General features: G+C 43.3%; 1 protein-coding gene across 2 annotated transcripts in view; it reads right to left on the reverse strand.

Annotated features, from left to right (window-relative positions):
* The window catches only part of TYK2 (tyrosine kinase 2), a 121,723-nt gene that overhangs the window by 23,566 nt on the left and 76,146 nt on the right, over window positions 1-22,011 (reverse strand). For both annotated transcript variants that reach the window (XM_082255385.1, XM_082255384.1), the window contains exons 12-18: window positions 18,802-18,920; window positions 16,780-16,950; window positions 16,254-16,341; window positions 14,141-14,268; window positions 8,980-9,115; window positions 4,701-4,852; window positions 3,492-3,642 (exon numbers count right to left, since the gene is read on the reverse strand). In XM_082255385.1, coding sequence (XP_082111511.1) covers window positions 3,492-3,642; window positions 4,701-4,852; window positions 8,980-9,115; window positions 14,141-14,268; window positions 16,254-16,341; window positions 16,780-16,950; window positions 18,802-18,920 — 945 coding nt within the window. The remainder of the gene's footprint in view (window positions 1-3,491; window positions 3,643-4,700; window positions 4,853-8,979; window positions 9,116-14,140; window positions 14,269-16,253; window positions 16,342-16,779; window positions 16,951-18,801; window positions 18,921-22,011) is intronic.

A 22,011-nucleotide genomic window follows, 5' to 3' on the forward strand; every position in this document is an offset into this window, starting at 1 on the left:
TTTTACATGGGAGACCCGATCAGAGCCGAATGCGGCTTTGATCGGGTCTTCTCTTTGGCGGCGGTGAAGGTAGGATGCCCGGGTCTCCCAGCGTGAGGGGGGGGGGGCGTCCCCTCCCGCTCCTTGTAATGAAGGCCGAGGGGCTTCTCAGCTGCATCGGTTGTCATTACATGACAGCCAACCGTCGGCTATGGACACCAGTACCGGGGTGATGCCTCTAGCTGCAGTCATCACCCCAGGACATGCACTTTCCCTAAATAAATCGCCAATATCGGTAACCTCAGGGGAAGATTCCGATATATCGGGAAAGTGCATATCGGCCCTCGATATAATCGGCTTTGCCGATAATCCATCGATCCCTAGTGCGTAGCCTATTGCATTAAGGTATGCCCCCACAAAAGCTCAAACGCACGTGCATGTGTGTGTGTCTACATATATATGGTCCCGACACATTGATCTCCCTGCTGGTATAAGCACTTCTCTTATGGCAGAGCTGGTAAAAGGGAGATCTTTCCCATCTCCCCGTCTGCACACAGAGCGATTATGCCAATGCAAACAAGGCGATTAGAGTGTGCCCAGGCACACCCTGTACACATGTCAATGCTGGTGGGCCTGTTTTTTTACATTATGTAGAATTTGCAGTGAGGAGAGAGACTTTCATAGAGAAAAGGCGGAAATGTGTGAAAGGATCTATTCGCGAGGTTATAAGGCAGGCACCCTTTGCAGAGCCATTGAGATTGCAGAAACTACACCAAGGGAAACTTTCTCGTGCAAGAAAAAATATGTTCTAGTGTTTTCTCACTCGTACAGTTAAGAATATAAAAAGATTAAAAAAACATAGTGGAGTGTCACATTTCTGTCCTCTACGAGGATGAAATATTTGACAAGATTCCATCTAGAGGATTTAGGATCGTCTCACGTTGTGCCCCCTCTTTAAGCAACTGTTTAACCCAGGCCTGGACTGGCCATAAGGCACACCGGCCACTTGCTCAGGGGGCCAGGGCCGCAAGTCCTTGCGAGGCCCAAGGCAGCTGGGCTGCTCTTTGAGTCCAAGCCGCTCACCCAGGCAGCACAGCGGCCACCTGGCTGCCAGTTTAGCTTAGCCATCAGCGCTGGGGGGATGAAAACATGAAGGGGGGGAGCTAGAGGAAACACCTTCGGCCTCTCCACAGTCGTATGCCCGCCAGTAAAGTTCAGCAGTCAGTGTCGGAGGTGTGACCATGAAGGGGGGAGGAGCTAGAGGAGACCCCTACAGCCATACGGCAGCCAGTATAGCTCAGCCATCGGTGCGCCCATGAATGGGGGGAGGAGCTAGAGGACTTACCTGCCACATACACCATGGAGCCAGGTCAGGGAGAACGTGAGTGCAGCCCCCCTGTAATCTAGATAGGAGGAGCGGTTGCATATAGAAGGATCATTCTCTCCATTTCCTCCTGCAGCCTGTGAAAGCCTGCGGGAGAGGGAGGAGGAGAAGCAGGTATTCAGAGGCTGCAGAGGGAAATTAAGAGATTGATCCTCCTATATGCAACCACAGCTCCTCCTATCCTGCTTCTTTCTGCTGCCCCCCGTGCCCTTTGCCCCCCATGCTCTCCAGCTCCCCCTGTGATTTCCCCCCACCCCCCTCCACCCTGTTGTGCTCTCCATCTCCTCCCCCTATTGTGCCCTCTTTCTCTTCCCCAGTGCCCTCCTAACCCCCTCTGTGCTCTCTGCCTCTTCCCCAGTGCTCTCCTGCCCACCCTGTGCTCTCTATCCCCCAACCCCAGTGCTCTTCAGACCCCCTGTGCTCTCCAGCCCCCCGTCCCCACAGTTCTCTCTGCCTCCCCTGTGCTCTCGTCCCACCCAGTGTTCTCCAGGTTCCACCCTGTGTTCTCCAGCCCCCTCAATGCCCTTTCCTGGCCCCCTCACCTCTGATGGGTTCCCCTCCCCCGTGGGATCTGTCAAGATGGAGAGTGGGGAAGGGGTCGGTTCACATGTCATGGGCTGCTTAGTCTAAAATGCCTGGGCTTATTTTTTTTGTCCCAGTCCGGGCCTGGTTTAACCCCTAGTGATTTCAGCTTCGGAACTTAGGACCTGGTTAGACTTTGTAGGCAACTTTAAATGTGGGACCAACAATGGTCTGTGTTGTCCCTGCATTATGAAAGTTGACCACTTTTGTTACACAGCTTACAGCCGTGACTTTAAAAAGGTAAAACTTTTATCAATTGTAATACTAGAAATATAATTTACCTACATGTAAAGGATGTGCTGTTCAGTATGTAGGTCGTACAACCAGGAGATCACGCAAACAGTTATATGATCACCTATGTGACATTGAGAAAGAACATGGCACTAATGTTGCCAGACACTTCAACAATGTTCATGGGGGTGATCGGACTCTGTAACAAATACAAGGCATTGAGAAGGTAACAGTCCCTAGGAGGGGTGGTGATAGCTTTAAATTCTATGTAAATGCAACTTTTTTTTTTATGGACTTTTAATCTTCAAACTAGTATTCAGGTAAGGTTAAATTTCGAATGGGACCTGACCCACTAATATGATTGAGACTAGTTTGGAGTTTGCTTTATTTTTATGGATCTTTTTAATTTTTTATATTTATACTTAACTCATAATAATTAAGTATTTTGTTTAAAATGCTCTTTTGAATATACTGCTGTATCTATTGCATATCTCCATTTATACTTCAACTTTTGTAATTTTATATATATATATATATATATATATATATATATATATATATATATATATATATATTTAAAATTTTTTTTTTTTTTTTTTTTTTTTTTTTAACAGTATATGATATAACTAACAAATATACATGTGAATAAGATTGTATTTACCTGTTCATTTTTAAATTTTTCAATGGAAATAGTTTTGAGTTTTTCACTACCCAATTGTATACACTTGAGGTATCATGTGATTTTATAAATTTGGATGTTTGGTGGTTGTTTCATTGTGGTTTTTAGAAAGCACGTTTATCCTGTGAAACGCGTCAAACTTTGCCCTCCCCTGTCTATAAGCCCATCGGCGTCCTATGTTTTTATGGACATTTGAATAAAGCTCATTTGTATCTTCTGTTGGAGTGCGGCTATCCGATTCTTTTCCATTCATCATATACTAGGTAGAAGGCACTTCATGGTACCCAATATAAAACTGTTTAAAGACTATAACCAAAGCAAAAAAGAAGCAAGATATACAGATTGTAAGCTCCAACGAGCAGAGCCATCTGGTTCCTCCTGTATTAAATTGTATTGTAACTGTACTGTCTACCCACATGTTGTAAAGCGCTGTGCAAACTGTTGGCGCTATATAAATCCTGTATTATAATAATAATAACCGTGTAAAATAGTTACTACAAATGCTTATTATAAGAAAGCCACAACTCTCATTCTACCATGATAAACTCCGTACCAACCCTCAACAAAACAAACATTATATTGCTAGGCATATCTGGGAATAGCACATTGACACATTGATGCTCCGTCTTTGCTCACCCTGGGGCTGCAGCTGTGTCAGGTCTCGGAGGATTGTCCGGAAGGAGGGTCTTCCTGAGGAATTGTAATTGTGACATTGTCTGATCAGATCCGCCAACTCTTTGCAGGATGGTTCAGGGAGACCCAGCTCCTTTTCATAAAACCGTTCTTTCTGTAGAGATGTTGACAGAACAGCACAATGATCTAGTTAAATGGGAATTTTGTACCATATATTTCAAACAGCACAACATTGCCACACATACGAAAGGATTAAATGAGGTATAAAGACTCAAAGGGACTCTCACCCAGGATCCCAAAGCCCATGTGAATAATGAAGCTGTCCTTAAAGGCATACAATGATCTGATATTGAAGAGATCATTTAATCTGGTGCAGCAATCTGGGCACATCATATAGGGCAATTTTAGACAGAATATCAACAAAATGTTACTTGCATCATGAGAAGGTTCAGGTGTAGGGATGAATTGATTTTAAAGGTTACATTTAGTTCTGGGATGAGTAGGTTCAATACAAGGGTTCAATATAAGGGTTAATACTGAACAAAATATATGTAGAACAAAAGCTCTCTTGTATAGTAGAACCAGAAGGTGCTGGATGACACCTTCTGCCCTTACCTTTAAGATACCAATGCGGTTGCTGAAAAATTATATGACATTTTTGGCTTCCTGGATGTCCATATATGCAAATGTTTAGGCTCACCCCATCTTCTCCTGTGTGACATCTCTTGGGCCTGGCAATAGACTGCACAGGCAATGGGTGCTGCAATATTAAGCTGATAGCTACCTTAAAGTCAGGGCATTTCAGGAGGGGGGTCTTGGTACCACTTTGAAGGTGACAGTAGTCTGCAGGTAAGATCTGTTATCCTATACCCATTTTTGGTAGATTTTTCCTAGTTTAACATGGCTTGACTTTCACATAAACAGCCCTACCATTGTAAGGCTTATAGCAAGACTTACTCCCACTGTCCCTCCTCTCCCCCTCCCCCCCTATTTTTTCCTCCCCCTTTCCCTATAATATAATATATCAAGATTTAGCAACCACTACAGCCCTGTTTTAATGAATTATTCTTAGTGACCCCATTTAGTGACTTCTGCTCTGTATGGGAGACACCTGTGATCTCAGCCGTATGGATTAGAGGGGCCTAGCCCAACCAGATTTAAAATTTCAATACCCAAATACATTTTTGGATAAAAGAAGTCCCACCACGTTACCTCAGAAGGTGTTCTCTCCTTCAAAGGGACTTCCCCATTAAAACATATTTCCAGTAAGGTAGTCCCGAAACTCCATTTATCAGCAGCAGTACTGAGAGTGGAGACATTTCGAACGCACTCCGGTGCAATCCACGGGATTCTATCCACACGCTCTGGAAAAAGATGGAAAAGTCAGTACTGCTCTATACTAATTAATTCTTATATACATAACATTCACATACTCTGCAGTGCTTTCCAACATGTCAAAAAAACAAAAACATGACGACCCCCCCCCCCCCCCAACATGAAGTCTTGTCAACCTGAAGATATGAACTGCCTGGCTGTCACAATGACATACCCATAACAGTTGACACTAGGGCAGAATACATATTTACCTTTTTCACACATTCATCCATTCCAAAACGCTCCAGTATACCTTAAAATTATTATTAGTGGTATGCAATTAAATTAATATTATGGGCAAAAAAAAAAAAAAGGCAAACAGTGAAGATTTTCTTTATCTGAATGTTTTGTATATAATCACGTTGGTAAAAAAAATAAAACCGGAGGTTTAAATGCAAGGCGTGTAGTAGCCATGGTGAAACATAGGAATAACGAAGATTACTATTATTATTATAATCATAACGATAATAAAATAATAATCATAAATGATAAATTATAATAAAATACTACTATAATAGAAAACAGACCTACAGGAACTTTTTAGAAATTATACAGTGGTAAAATACTCCCAAACCCCTCCTCTGCACTTAAAAACATTCAAAACGCTAAGTTTGGCTGTTTTGAATGCAGTAATTTTTTTAAATTTGGCGCCGAGTATCCGGAAGTGATGTCATGACATCACTTCCGGGTTTTTACAAGGAGACCCGATCAGAGCCAAATGCAGCTTTGATCGGGTCTTCGGCGGCCGTGCAGATAGGGTGCCCGGGTCTCCCGGTGGGACGGGAGATCCGGGCGAACCATGGAAGGCATAAGGAAGGGGGGGGTGTCCCTCCCGCTCCTTGTAATGACAGCCGAGCGGCTTCCCAGCCGCATCGGTCGTCATTACAAGTCAGCTGACCGTCAGCTATGGACGCCGGTACAGGGGTGATGCGTCTAGCTGCAGGCATCACTCCGGTACATGCACTTTCCCGAAATATCGGCAATATCGGTAACGCCAGGGGCCGATTCCGATATATCGGGGAAAGTGCAGATCAGCCATCGATATATCGGCTTTGCCGATAATCGGTCGATCACTACAATATATGCACTTAAAACAGCAAATTGTGACAAATGCAACAAATGGGCAATAGGGATTACATGGTATATGTGGGCAACAAACAGGCAATCATAATTATATGGGGTAACAAGTTGGTGGCAACTGTGACAATATGCAGACAAGGTACCAACTGAGACAATAAAGGAGTGTGGACAACAAATGGGCAATCATGAGAATATGAGGACTGTCACGACTGAGGTTACAAAGTCAAAATAAAAAACTGAAAAGGGTGCACAGGAATGGTGTATATAAATACAAGATTCTATAGCAGCGGTGGCGGAATTTCTTGATATAGGGGCTCAATTGTATCCCCTGACATTACTAAAGGGTCACACTTAATATTCAGTGAATGTAAAGGTACAGAAAGCAGTCAAGAGACTGCAGACATGCATCAGGAGATGGGTAGCGACTATGGTCATGCTACAAGAGATGGCCAAAGACTGAACATGCTCCAGTAGATGGTGAGAGATGGTGAACATGCTACTTCAGTGGAGATTGAAGAGATGCTTCAGGAGATGGTCATAGACTGGAGATATGTCACATGAGACTGCTAGAAATCACTGCAATCACAGCCACTTTACAAATCAATGCTTCCATGTTTTTTTGTTTACTACAGCACCCCTAAAAATGGCTTGTGCCATACCTGATGTTTATCAGCAGAAAAAAAACACAGATGGTCAGCACAGATAAATGTAAAAAACTGCATGCAAAAAAAAAAAAATAAAATAAAAATATAAACCATTTACCTAAATGAAGCCATTCTAAAGAATTATTCTTCTTTCCAGGCCTGAGTAAGCATCTACATAAGGAAATCTCCAGCTACCATCTGCAGGGGCCCTGAGGCTGCAGGTTGGGCAGCAGGGCTCTATAGAATAACTGGGTGTTTAAGACATTGCACATTTCCTTACTATACCAAGAATAAAATCTCAGAACGTAAAGGCTTGTGCACACAGCCAGAAAATACCTTAAATTATTCTATTTGATTACTGTGCTCCCTGAGATCCTATAAAAAAGAATACACTGATCAGCCATAACAATATGACCCCCCACCTAACATTGAATAGGCCCCCCTTTTGCCACCAAAACAGCTCTGACCTGTCAAGGTATGGACACCATTATACCTGTGAAGGCATGCTGTGGTATCTAGAATCCAGCTGTCAGTAGCAGATCCTTTAATTCCTGTAAGTTGTGAGGTTGGGCCTCTATGGATGGCATCCTTGTGCCATTTTTTCACCAGGTAAGAGACACATGCACCCAGCCATCCATATGATGTAAAAGAAAACATGATTTATCAGACGAGGCCGCTTTCTTCCATTGCTCGGTGGTCCAGTTCTTATGCTCACGTGCCCATTGTAGACGTGTTTGGCTATGAACATGGGTCAGCATGGGCACCCTGACTGGTCTGCGGCTACACAGCCCCATACACAACAAACTGCGATGCACTGTGTGTTCTGACACCTTTCTATAGGAACCAGCATTAAAGTGGTAGTATACCGATTTTTGTGACTTTTATCTACAAGTAAGCCTATAATAAGTCTTACCTGTAGGTACAATTAATATCTCCTAAACCTGCACTGCACGTTGACGCTAGCGGCGTATGCGCTCTGAAGGTCCGGCGGACCTTCCAACGTTCCTTGCCGGGAAGTTCCCGGAAAGTTAATCTCCCGCGCGCATGCGGCTCCAGCCACTCGCAGCGCCGGAGCCACCGAACCCAGAAGAGACGCCGAGGGATCATGTCCGCTCCCACAGCGGTGTCCGGGGGTCCCGTGTCGGGGCTTCGTTTTAAGGTAAGCATTTCATAATGAGCTAGTATGCGATGCATACTAGCTCATTATGCCTTTGTCTTGCAGGGGTTTTTTTTTTTTTTTTTTTTTTGAGTATACTACCGCTTTAAAGGGGTTCTAAAGGCTCAAGTTTTTTTTTTACCTTCATGCATTCTATGCATGAAAGTAAAAAACCTGTGTACAGCAGCCCCCCCCCCACCCCAATACTCACCTGAGCCCCCTCTCGATCCAGTGATGTGCACAAGAGTCTTGGCACTCCGGGAACTCTCACTCATCATTGGCTGAGACACAGCAGGGGAAATTGGCTCCCACTGCTGTCAATCACAAAGAGGGGGCAGGACTGAGCCGCCGCTCCATGTCTTAATGGACACGCAGAGCAGCGGCTTGGGAGCAAGCCGGCTTGGGTGCCCCCACAGCAAGAGGTTTGCTTTTGGGCACTTGGCAGAAGGGTGGAGCCAGAAAAGCTGGCAGGGAACCCCAAAAGAGGAGAATCGGGGCTGCTCTATGCAAAAACACTGCACAGAGCAGGTAAGCATATTATTATTTTTTTTTTTTTTAAACTTGGGCTTTTATATTACTTTAACTTTTTAACCAATATGAGCTACAATAACTCTTTTATTGGATCAAACTACACGGGTCAGCATTCGCTCCCCACGTGAATCAATAAGCCTTGCTGTCCAAGACCCTACTGCTGGTTTTCCTTGCTTGGATCACTTTTAGTAGGGCCTGACCACTGCAGACTGGGAATATCCCACAAGTGCTGAAGTAGTTTAGCCATTACAATTTAATAGCCAAGTCACTCAAATCCTTACGCTTGCCTATTTTTTCTACTTTCAGCCCATCAACTTCAGGAACAACATTTCTACTTGGTGCTCGACATACCCCACCAACTTTCAGATTCCAGTAAATTGAGATAATGAATGTTATTCACTTTACCTCTCAGTGGTCATAATGTTATGGCTGATCGGTGCATTCTATCAAAAAAGTTTATCAGTCCAACACAAGAACCTAAGTACCCAGCACAGACTCTCACAATGTACTTTTATAGACATGTGGGCTTGGCTCCAAAGTCCAGCACAATTCAGGGCCCTGTGTATGGAGTGCACATGGGGGTCAGGAGCTCACTCAGTGCCCAGAAATGAAGAACAGCATCATCAGATGTGCTGCCGGCGTTCTGTTTATTCAGATACACTGTACCAAACAAATGCACATATTCGGACAGAACATCACTTAGTACCCTCTCTGGACAGCACTGTGAAGGTCACGCCTGGGTCGCTGAGTTTAATGAACGGAGAAGATCCATCTTCTAGACCTTTCCTGGCCAGTAGGATGTTATTAGCGCAGACATTTCCATGGACCAAATTCTTATCTTCCTGCAGAAAGAATAAAACATATATTTTCAATCATTGTACAGAAAAAACATACAATAATTTTTAGTTTCAATAATTTTTATTAGTAAGTCAGTAACAATAATAACAGTGCGCGATAAGTCGCAAGGCAAAAACATACAATCATTTTTATGTAAAAAAAATAACCAGAACTTTTTAGCAATGTAGCTATTCCACAAACTAGAAAACTACTTGTATTATGTAAGGGCCTCAAAACGGTCCTGTCACCAAATTTGATTAGCTTCCATGGATGCCCAACACTAAAAGCAGCGACAGCCGGTTGTATAAAATGGAAATAGGGAGCCTGGGGCTTGTTTTTAGTGGCAATAAAAGCTTGAAACCGACTCACAGGAGTCACGGTTTTTGAAAGCAGACCATGTTTAAAGTTAAATTATAGGCAAAACTTTTTTTTTTCTTTTCATTTTGGATAGAGCAAGGGAGGGTTATAACCCCTGTAGGATTTTTTTTTATTTCACCGTCTGTGTCCGATTGCGGAGATTACCCTTCACTTCCTGTCCCATTGCCAAAACAGGAAGAGAGATCAGGGGCATCTGTGCGAGGTTGCCACCGTCCCTTCATTTTATTAAAAGGCCTCTTTCACACGGTCCGCCTCCGTAGGCGGATGACAGCTCCGTCTCCGCTTGCAGAGACGAGAGGGAGGTGTCTCAGCCCCCGCTGCCCTCTATGGGGGATCGGATGAGAGCGGACCGCCTGTCCGCCCTCATCCGATCCGATCACTGAACGGATGGAAAAATAGGGTTTCCATCCGTCCAGATTTCACGGACAGGATCGGATACGGATGGCAGCGGGTGTCAGCGGAGGTGTCTCCGCTGACACCCGCTGCCCCATAGAGCTGCATGGAGGATCCGATCAGATCTAAAAAACTGACAGGCGGATCTGATCGGATCGCCCGTGTGAAAGAGCCCTAAAAAATATCAAAAGTTTTTGAATAATTTAAATTGTTTTAAGACAGAAATATTTTCACAGAAATTTCAAAACATGTTAAAACATATATATGTGCAGTCCCACAATATAGACAATAGTTACAACTTGTGATACAAATACAGTGGTATCCCCCAGAGCTGAATGTCCATCTGCAGCCATGCAGCTTGATTGTTGGTCCATCCATGTCTTTATGGACCTTGTTTTGTGCAAATCATTTGGTAGAGAGGGGGGGGGTTATGGTGTGGGGTTGTTTTTCAGGGGTTGGGCTTGGCCCTCTTAGTTCCAGTGAAGGAAACTCTTAAGGTATCAGCGTACCAAGACATTTTGGACAATTTCATGCTCCCAATGTTGTGGGAACAGTTTGGGGATGGTCCCTCCCTGTTCCAACATTAATGCACACCAGTACACAAAGCAAGGTCCATAACGACATGGACGAGCGAGTTTGGGGTGGAGAAACTTGACTGGCCTGCACAAAGTCCTGACCCCAACACAATGACACTTTGGCATGAATTAGATCAGAGACTGCGAGCCAGGCCTCCTCTCCAACATCAGCGCCTGACCTCATAAATGCGCTTCTAGAAAAATGGTTAAACATTCCCATAGACACACTCCTAAACCTTGTAGACAGCCTTCTCAGAAGAGCTGAGGCTGTTATAGCTGCAAAGGGTGGACCACCCTGAGACAACGGCTTGGTTGTCTCAGTAGTGGTATATATGCCTGTCCTGTGCATGTTGGGTAGCTCTCTTTGCATGTAGAGTAATATATTGTAATCATGCAAGTGTGGTATATTTGATTAGTAAATTCCTAAAAGAAACATTCCCATTGAACACGATTATAAAACATTGTTTATATTCCAGAATGTTAACTTATCCCTGAAGAAGATAAATTTGTAAAAATTATTTTGAAATGCCTTGGATTCCCTGGCTGTATTGACCAACAATTGAGCTGTGTGATTGCAGTTTGACATTCAGCTGTGGGGGATACCATTGGATTTGTATCACATTGTAACAATTTTCTATATTGTGAGAACGCATATACAGTGCATCCGGAAAGTATTCACAGCGCTTCACTTTTTTCACATTTTTTTATGTTACAGCCTTATTACAAAATGGAATACATTCATTATTTTTCTCAAAATTCTACAAACAATACCCCATAACGACAATGTGAAAGAAGTTTGTTTGAAATCTTATGTAAAGGTTTTTTTTTATTTTTAATAAATTTGCAAAGTGTTCACAGCCTTTGTGCAATACTTTGTTGAATCACCTTTGGCACCAATTACAGCCTCAAGTCTTTTGGAGTATAAATGCTACAAGCTTGGCACACCTATTTTTGGGCAGTTTCTCCCATTCTTCTTTGCAGGACCTCAAGCGCCATCAGGTTGGAAGGGGAGCACCGGTGCACAGCTATTTTCAGATCTTTCCAGATGTTCAATTGGATTCAAGTCTAGGCTCTGGCTGGGCCACTCAAGGACATTCACAGAGTTGTCCTGTGCCACTCCTTTGTTATCTAGGCTGTGTGCTTAGGGACGTTGTCCTGTTGGAAGATGAACCTTTGACCTAGTCTGTGGTCCCGAGTGCTCTGGAGCAGGTTTTCATCAAGGATGTCTCTGTAAATTGCTGCATTCATCTTTCCCTTGATCCCAACTAGTCTTCCAGTTCCTGCTGCTGAAAAACATCCTCACAGCACGATACTGCCACCATCATGCTTCAATGTAGGGATGTTATTGGCCAGGTACTAAACGGTGCTTGGTTTCCTCCAGACATGACGCTTGCCATTCAGGCCAAAGAGTTTAATCTTGGTTTCATCAGACCAGAGAATTTTGTTTCTCATGGTCAGAGTCCTTCAGATGCCTTTTGGCAAACTCTGGGCAGGCTGTCATGTGCCTTTTACTGAGGAGTGGCTTCCGTCTGGCCACTCTACCATACAGGCCTGATTGGTGGAGTGCTACAGAGATGGTTGTTCTTCTAGAAGGTTCTCTTCTCTCCTTAGAGAAACGTTGGAGCTCTGCCAGAGTGACCATCTGGTTCTTGGTCACCTCCTTGACTAGGGCCCTTCTCCCCCTATCGCTTGCTTTGGCGGGGCAGGCCACTGTAGGAAGAGTCCTGATGGTTCCCAACATCCTCCATTTACAGATGATGGAGGCCACTGGGCTCACAGGGACCTTCAATGCTGTAGAAATGTTTCTGTACTCTTCCCCAGATCTGTGCCTTAATACAATCCTGTCTCGGAGGTCTATAGACAATGCTTCGGACTTTATGGCTTGGTTTGTGCTCTGACATGCACGGTTAACTCTGGGTCCTTATATAGACAGGTGTGTGCGTTTCCAAATCATGTCCAATCAGCTTAATTTACCACAGGTGGACTCCAATCAAGTTGCAGAAACATCTCAAGGATGATTAGTGGAACCAGGATGCACCTGAGCTCAATTTTGAGCATCATGGCAAAGGCTGTGAATACTTATGTATTCACTTCCCTTCCCCGGAATTCTCTGTCAAGATCAATGGAATAACTATTAGTCCTTCCACACATGCCAGGGTGCTAGGGGTAACCCTGGACTCTGCACTGTCCTTTCAGGATCACATCCAATCCCTGTCCAAATCATGCCGCCTTAACCTCCGCAACATCGCTAGAATACGGCCCTTTTTAACCAATGACACCACCAAGCTTTTAATTCACGCCCTGGTTATCTCTCGCCTCGACTATTGCAACTCCCTCCTCATTGAATTACCTTTACATAGATTATCCCCCCTTCAATCCATAATGAATGCAGCTGCAAGACTTATCCACCTTACAACCGTTCAGTGTCCTCCAACCCTCTCTGCCAATCCCTTCATTGGCTTCCACTCACCCAACGAATAAAATTCAAAGTGCTAACAATAGTTTACAAAGCCATCCACAACTCTGCCCCCAGCTACATCACTAACCTGATCTCAAAATATCAACCTAGCCTCTCTCTTCGGTCCTCCCAAGACCTCCTGCTCTCTAGCTCCCTTGTCACCTCTTCCCATGCTCGCCTCCAGGATTTCTCCAGAGCTTCTCCCATTCTTTGGAACTCTCTACCCCAATCTGTCCGACTGTCCCCTAATCTATCCATCTTTAGACAATCCCTGAAAACCCTTCTCTTTAAAGAAGCCTACTACCTAATAACGCTGTTTCACTTGCTCCATCAGCTTATTCCCCACAGCTATTGCCTTTTGTATCAATTGACCCTCCCTTTTAGATTGTAAGCTCTAAAGAGCAGGGCCCTCTGATTCCTTTTGTTCCAAATTGTAGTGTAACTGTAATGTCTGCCCTCATTTTGTTAAGCGCTGCGCAAACTGTTGGCGCTATATAAATCCTGTATAATAATAATAATAATAATAATGTGATTTTTTTAATTTTTCATTTTTAATACATTTGCAAAGATTTCAAACAAACTTCTTTCATGTTGTCATTATGGGGTATTGTTGGTAGAATTTTGAGGAAAATAATTTAAAATGTGGAAAAAGTGAAGCACTGTAAATACTTCCTGGATACACTAAGTTTTAACATGTTTTGAAATATCTGTGAAAAGATTTCGGTCTTAAAACAAGTTCAATATATGTTATAAATATTCAAAAATAAACTTTGACATTTTTAACTATAATTTGATCTTTGGCTGCCTTCAAAAATCCACTATGAGTGGAAGTTAGAGGAAATCCCCGCAAATTAAGGGCATTCCTTGAGGATCCCCAGGTCACCAGAACTAGTGTCCCCAATGGAAGATTTCCCCTCTATTACTTTTCTGGACTCAAAATAAAATTCCAAATTTTGGGTTATTTTCACTTTCAAAGATAATGGTAAACTGGACAAATGGAGAGGGTTTAATCTCCCTAATGGGGCACAGGCAACAAAAAATGACAGGTGTTCTAATCCCTCTGCACTCTATCCAGAACTACATTTCAGATGAAATTCCACTGCTCGGCCTAAAGCTCAGCTTTAACTATCCTTACCCTAACACTTTCCCAACAGCAGTCTAGCTGTGATCTACAATCCTGAACAGACCCAATTTCAGAAAGATCCATCAATAAACAATGCACTTACCAGGTAACTCAAAGCACTGGCCAGCTGTCTAGCTACAGTGAACTTCCAACCTGCCGTGATCAGATGTTTATCTTTGCGTAAGCAGACATCCAATGGCCCATGTTCTATAAACTCCTCCACCATGATATCTAGCATAAGACAGAAAAGAAATGTGACCAACGAAATTGTAAGTTCACACATACAAGATAGGTTTCAGATGTGCTTCCTTTTATTTGCAGTGCACACTGGCTAATCAGTCCATGTACAACCCAAATTCAAAAAAGTTGGGACACTAGAATCCACATAAAATCATAATGTAATAATTAGCAAATCCCATAAACCCATATTTTATGTACAACAGAAAACATATCAAATGTTTAAACTGTGAAAATGTACCATGTTAGGGGAAAAAATAGGTAATACTGAAATGGAAGGCAGCAACGTGTCCCAAAAAAGTTGGAACGGCAAAAAAAGCTGGCAAAGTAACTGAACTAACAAGGAAGAGACTGGGGGGAACATTTTGTAACTAATTGGCAATGGGTAGACATGGCCAGAATGGAAAAATTTGTTTTGTTTCGGATAGATTCTTTATGTTGCTAGTTTCATTTCATTGATTCGTTTCAAAATTAGTTTAGTTTCATTTCGTTTTGCTTATTAATTTTCCAATTCCAAATTTTCAGAATGATTCGAATTCAGAGCGGTCGAAATATTATCGAACTATTCGAATTGTGTGTGAAGAATAGCTAGTTGTTAAGGAGCGGGCCAGGAAGCCAGCTGCCGTGTCCGTATCCAACTGAAGATTGGATAATGAAAATGCACTGATGTGGTCACTACTCTAACCTACCCTCTACTCAACAGGTTTAACCACATAACGACCGCTCACATTGCTGCTACTGCGGCAATGTGGCTCGTTATCGTCCAGCGACGTAGACCTACATCGCTGGACCCCTCCCCTTGTGGGCGGCGCGCACGCGCCGCCGGAGGCTCGCTCCCGCTGTTTTCAGTCACAGTAGGAGTCGGGCCAGGGGAGGAGCGGCAGTGATTACCGCCGCTCTTCCCCGATCGTCGGGGAATCGAGTGTGGAGATCCGCCCGCTTGTGTAAACAAAGCGGGCGGATCTCCTAAGTGACAGGCAGGGACAGATTGCAGGGTTCAGCATAGCTGAACCTGCGATCTGTCCCTGTGTCACTCAGTCACCTCCCCCCACACGTCAGTAAGCACCAGGCATACATTAACCCCTCCATCTCCAATAAAATTAACCCCTTCCCTGCCAGTGTCATTTTTACAGTAACAGTGCATATTTATAGCACTGATTACTGTAGTAATGTCACTGGTACCCCCAAAGTGTAAAAAATGTCAGTCAGGGGTCCGATCTGTCCGCCGCAATGTCGCAGTCCCGCCAAAAGAAAAAAAAAAAACGCAGATCGCCGCCATTACTCGTTTAAAAAAAAAAAAAAAAAAAAAAAAAAAAACACCAAAAATGACAGAAATCTTTCCCTTAGTTAGTAAACGCAATAACTTTTGCGCAAACCAATCAAAACACGCTTATTGCGATTTTTTTTTCCAAAAATATGTAGCAGAAAACAAATTGGCCAAAAATGATTAAAAAAATTAGATTTTTACATTTTTTTTTGGGGGGGGGGGGAGGGGGGGGGATTTCATATAAAAAAAAAAGGTAAAAAATATTGTTAATTTTTTCAAAATTTCCGCTATTTTTTTGTTTATAGCGCAAAAAGTAAAAATCGCACAGGTGATCAAATACCACCAAAATAAAGCTCTGTTTGTGGGAAAAAAAAGGACGTAAATTTCGTTTGGGTACGGTGTTGCATGACCGCACAATTGTCCGTTAAAGTCGCACAGTGCCGAATCGCAAAAAGTACCCTGGACGTAAAACAGCAAAATCCTCCAGTGGTAAAGTGGTTAACTTGTCAGTACTGTTGAAAGCAGCACAGATGTGCATGACTAAGATTGCTATCCCTCCCATAGCCCTCCAAAGTCCAAATGCTGTAGGACAGTGGATGGAAGGAAACTAAAATATAGTCAATTTAAATTAATACATAACTGCATTTTTAGATTTTCCTGGAGTTCAGCTTTAAGATTTCAGAACATCCCCTGTGCTCCCATAATTACTCACTCTCTGACTCCCGCACACAGACTCCATGGACGAACACCAGGTGGATATGAGACACTTGGCTCATAAGACTTGCAGTTTCGAAGAAAGCCTAAGGAGCAAGATTGAGAGATGACTCCGATTAAAGCTGATCGACAAAAATGTTTCAACCTAAAGATCGACTTCTATCGAACAGGGACAGACACACTTTGATCAAAATTTGGACGGTCCCTGCTGAAGCAGACAAATTTCGATACATCTGTGGCCAGCTTTTACAGGACTGAGGCTGTATGATTACTGCAACTAGGATGAACAGAGAATGAACGACGACGTTGACCAAAGAGCAAAGCTGATTATTGTAAGGCAAGATTAACGTCAAAATAAATGTTAAACGTCCTGGGTGGAGAAGGAGGAAAATGATGAGTAGGAAGGAGAACATAAGGCAGAAATAGGACAGTGTGGTCACATTAGGAAACATGCAGACAGGACAATAATTATGTACATAGGAAACACAACATAAAAATGCAATTTAGTGGCTTTGGCTGCTCACCAGCGCTATGTCTTGGTGACTGGGGTCCAGCACTTTCAGGACCACTCGTAAATCCTGCGAGTTGTTGTTCAGCTCACTGGACTCATATTCCAAATCCTCGTCTCCACCACCACTCACCGTCAGAACCCCCTCATAAATATTTGTGCGAGTGCCTTGACCCAAATGGGCTTTCTGTGCAAAAGATAAACATTTTTTTAATAAGCAAATCGTTTCAGAAAATATTGGTCTCTAACAAAGAACAAAACAACAGAACAAATAAATTGGCAGACCAAAACATCTACTAACCTATATAGGCAAGTTTGTTAACAGGTGACCATTACACCTGTATCGAATTTTTGGACATCTGTTTTAAAAACCACAGGTAATATTCAGAAGCTGACCCCTCCTTTAAAGCTATAATAGCACTCCTCTGGGAAAGTTTTCCACAAGATTCTGGAGTGTATATATGCCCAATAAGCCAAAGAGCATTGGGGAGGTCAGCTACTGGTGTTGAATGAGGAGATCTGGCTCGAAAGTGGCATTCATCAGCATCTAAAAGGGTTAGGATCAGGACTCTGCAGGCCACTCAAGTTCCTCCAAGTCAAACACCCCAATTCATGTCTTTATGGAGTCGGCTTTGTGCAGAGACACAGTTCTTTCTAAAAAGGTAAGGTCTGCCCCAAAGTGATGTCACAAGGGTGATGTGCATAACTGTCAAATAAGTCTATGTATTCTGTAGAATTAACAGTACCCTGCACTGGAAACTCCTGATTTCAATAAACTGTATCGGTGTCCTTCCGCCAAGTAGCTTAGGTGTGAATAAAAGCTCTTCATAAAAATTTTGTCAATATAGGATAGGTCTACCTTCTAAGACAATGCTGATATGGAGGCCTAAACTTCCTGTAAAGGCATAGTCACATATTATCCAGTAAAAGTAATACCACTTGCTATTTTCAAAGACAAAGAATGGAAGAACTGTGTAATTATGGGCCTTGGGATTAAGACTGGCTATACATGGATCAAATCGATTTGCTCCATCTATGGGCAAGCTGGTTGTGCTAAAATCGATCTATCGCTCGATTTCAGTACAACCAGCCTGTCGTATTTTTTTGCATGAGATCACTGCCGGCGGCTATAACAGCTGGCAGTGAATATTATTATACAGGATTTATATAGCGCTAACAGTTTGCGCACCTCTTACAACATGAGGGCAGACAGTACAGTTACAATACAATTTAATATAGGGGGAATCAGAGGGTCCTGCTCGTTAGAGCTTGGCGATCATTGTATTCTGTTGGTAGGGAAGGTTCCCTGCCGACAAAACACAACATAGCGGGAGGGATTCCCCCATTAACACAGACTAGGTTGATGGTGCAATCAAGCGATTTTCTTTCTATTCACCCATGATGGAAGGAAAGAAAAAAAATACTGTATAATCTATGGCTTGCATGGTTATAAAGGCTCAGGGTTTTTTACCTTCTATGCATGAAGGGAAAAAACCTGTGTACAGCAACTTCCCCAGCTCCCCTAATACTTACCTTAGCCCCTCCTCGAGCCAGGGATGTGCAGGAGAACAGCGGCTCTCCTGGGTCACTTCCTCCTCATTGGCTAAGACAGCAGCTGGGGCCATTGGCTCCTGCTACTGTCAATCACAGCCAGTAAGCCAATGAGGAGAGAGCAGGGGCAGGGCCGAGCCATGCTTTTTGTGTGTGAATGGACACACAGAGCAGCGGCTCAGGAGCGAGCCTGCTTGGGTGCTCCCATAGCAAGCTGCTTGGTCTGGTGGCACTTGGCAGGAGGGAGGGGCCAGGATCGCCGGCAGGGGACATGAGAAGAGGAGGATCGGCTGCTCTGTGCAAAACCACTGAAGAGAACAGGTAAGTATATCAATATTGTTATTTAAAAAAAAGTAAAATCTGCCTTTAATATCACTTTAAATCCCAGCCGATCAAAAAAACACTAAGAGGAGGAACCACGTTGAACACTACCCTTTAGTGGCAGATCTCATAAAAGGAAGCTGAGGGTTGAACAATGAACACAAACCTGTGAGATTTCATGTTTGCGGATCTGGTGGAAGCTCAGCTGGCTCAAGTTCAGGTTTCGTGATACTGCATTCTCTTTGTTGTTCTTCCCCTTCCGGCAGATCGTCAGGTTGGAAACTTCTGCAGATGGGATCAAATATCAGTAACTTAAATACCTTATTGAGAGTCAAAAATGGCACTTTTGACATAAAGCCATACAATTTTTTTTTCCAGACAGTGTCAAATTTTGCACAGATAAGCAGGAGTCAGGATTTAAAAATTCTTGCAGTTCTTTGGGACAGCTGTAGAGGTGCACTTGGTCCCTTTACAGAAGTATGTTGAGTAATTAAAGGGGACTTTCAACTTGTGATGACATTACTGAAAGCACACAATCTCTTTCTTTAGCACTTCCATCTCCATTTTTCACACCATGTACAATTCAATGTCTATATGTGATGAATATATGTTCCCTATGACCTACCTGCACAAAGCAATGAAAATACACAGTGAACACAGAAGAACAGGAATCTTTTCAATTAACAGTTTTTGAAGAACAATGACAAACAAATCTGTTAGTTTTAGGAGTTTTCTGAAACTGGAAAATCCCTAAAACGTCCTCACAATTTAGGAAAAGTTCTCCTTTTATTTCAACAGCAACCAGCCTACATTGTATTTTTTTTTTGTTTTGTAGTGTACACAACAACCAAAGCCCATCTTTCATATGGCAGAATCGGTGGGCTCTAATAACAGTTCCTAGAACTATATCATCACTATGGGCTTCATTGGATGTACCATTCACAGATGCGGATTGGACTGAATTCAGTGACACCCATAAAAACTCTGTAATTTCTTCCAAAGATAGAATTATACAGCTAAAAATTATTCATCACTCTCACCTTACCTCCTGTTTGACCACCAAAAATGGGTTTCAGCTACTCAGCAGAATGTTTCAGAGGTTGTGGCCATGTTGCGGACTTCCTTCACTGCGTCTGGTCCTGCCTGATAGTCTAGGGCAGGGATCCTCAAACTACGGCCCTCCAGCTGTTGCAGAACTACACGTCCCATGAGGCATTGTAAAACTCTGACATTCACCGACATGACTAGGGATGATGGGAATTGTAGTTCCTGAACAACTGGAGGGCCATAGTTTGAAGACCCCTGGTCTAGGGATTTTGGGAGGAAATACTTTCCTTTATCACCTCTACACTGGGCTAGCCTAAATATTTTACATCCAAAAATCTGCCTCCTAGGGATTTTTGGCAATCTGACACTTTATTCATATGCCAAAAATTGCTAGGAATGTGATTCTTTAAGGGTCCTTTCATACGGGCGGACCGCTCGGTGTACTCCACTTTGCTTAGCAGGGAAACGCTCCGCTGATCCCTACTGAGCAGGCAAATGACAGATCCATCTGCGCTCACTGTGCAGAGCGGAGATGGACAGAGTCCTGCTCTCCCCTATGGGGGAAACTGGTTGAAAACGGACCACCTGTCCAATCTTATCCAATCTGACCCTCCAGACGGATGCAAAATAGGGTCACAATTGGTCTGGATTTGGCGGACAGGATCGGATCAGATACCGGCGAGTGTCAGCGGACAAGTCACCGCTGACCCCCGCCGCTTCAGAGGGGTGAAAAACTAAAAATCGGACCGCATGAGTGAAAGGACCCTTATGCTAAGAAAGGACTTCTACTGTCCTGGAAAGGGCCACTTTTACCTACATTGGCTTATCAGCCAATGACTCACTTGTTCTGTACAAACTTACTTTTGAACGTGGAAAAAACCAAAAGTGTTTTATAAAATATAGAGTAGATGGCTTTCTAATCCCCTTACTTGAACCTCTCTAGATCCAAAGAATTAAGGTTGATTTTGGCTACTGTAAAACTTGTCAGGTAACATTTATTATGTGCCCTCCTTGTGACTTCTGTGTTGGTAATAACATGAGACACTATGCTTAATTGTATATGGTTTATTTTTATTTTTTTTTGTACATTTTTTTTCCATGGAAAATGCAATAAATATATATCTTAAAAAAAAAAAATGTGGTTGAAAAACCACTGTGTAAAACCCGAGTGACAAAAAAAAAATCCCCACTTTATGCTCTTTGGCCTCTGCAAATAAAGTGCCCATACATGCAGCCTCGCCAGTGCAGTGCCCATATATGCAGCATCGCCAGCACCAGTGCCCATAATTGCAGCCTCACCAGTGCAGTGCCCATACATGCAGCCAGCGCAGTGCACATACAAGCAGCCTCGCCAGCGCAGTGCCCATACATGCAGCCTCGCCAGCGCAGTGCCCGTACATGCAGCCTCGCCAGCGCCAGTGCCCGTACATGCAGCCTCGCCAGCACCCATAATTGCAGCCTCGCTAGCGCCAGTGCCCATACATGCAGCTAGTGCCAGTACCCATACATGCAGCTAGTGCCAGTGCCCATTATTGCAGCTAGTGCCAGCGCCCATTATTGCAGCCTCGCCAGCGCCCATTATTGCAGCCTCGCCAGTTATCCAGAAAGCAGTCAGCGCCGAGAGGTAGAAGGGGGCGGCCGGCGCCGAGGAGAAGGAAGGACGCGCTGTTATCAGAAGTCCCGGCGCCTATGATTGACGTCGGCATAGGAGGCGGGACTTTTGATGACAGCGCGTCCTCTCTTCTCCTCAGCGCCGCCCGCCCCCTTCTACCTCTCGGCGCTAACTGCTTTCTGGACTTTTTTTTTTTTTTTTTCATTTTTAGGAGGAAAAAGTGCGTGTTATACGCCGATAAATACGGTATATATATATATATATATATATATATATATATATATATATATATACATACACACATATACATATACATACACACACACACACACACACACCGTATATATTTGGGGGTTTCAAGTAATTTTCTACTGAAAAAAAACACACTGATTTTCTACATACAGTTAGGTCCATAAATATTAGGACACAGGCACAACTTTTTTTTTTTTTCTCTCAGGCATTTATCAAAACATAAATCAAGCTATAGTTATGTATATGAGCTGAAAGTACACACTCTCAGATTTAAATTTGAGGGTATGTACATCTAAATCAGAGAAAGGGTTTAGAAATAGCCATCCCCATATTTCTTCATCAATTAAGCAGATAAAAGGTTTGGAGTGGTTTCTAAGTGTGGTATTTGCATTTGGAATCTATTGCTGTGAACCTACATTATGAAAAAAATATATATATACTGTATTGTGGGAGCTCCAACGTGAA

Source organism: Pelophylax lessonae, assembly GCF_965119305.1.
Source record: "Pelophylax lessonae genome assembly, chromosome: 4".
Classification (NCBI taxonomy): Eukaryota; Metazoa; Chordata; class Amphibia; order Anura; family Ranidae; genus Pelophylax; species Pelophylax lessonae.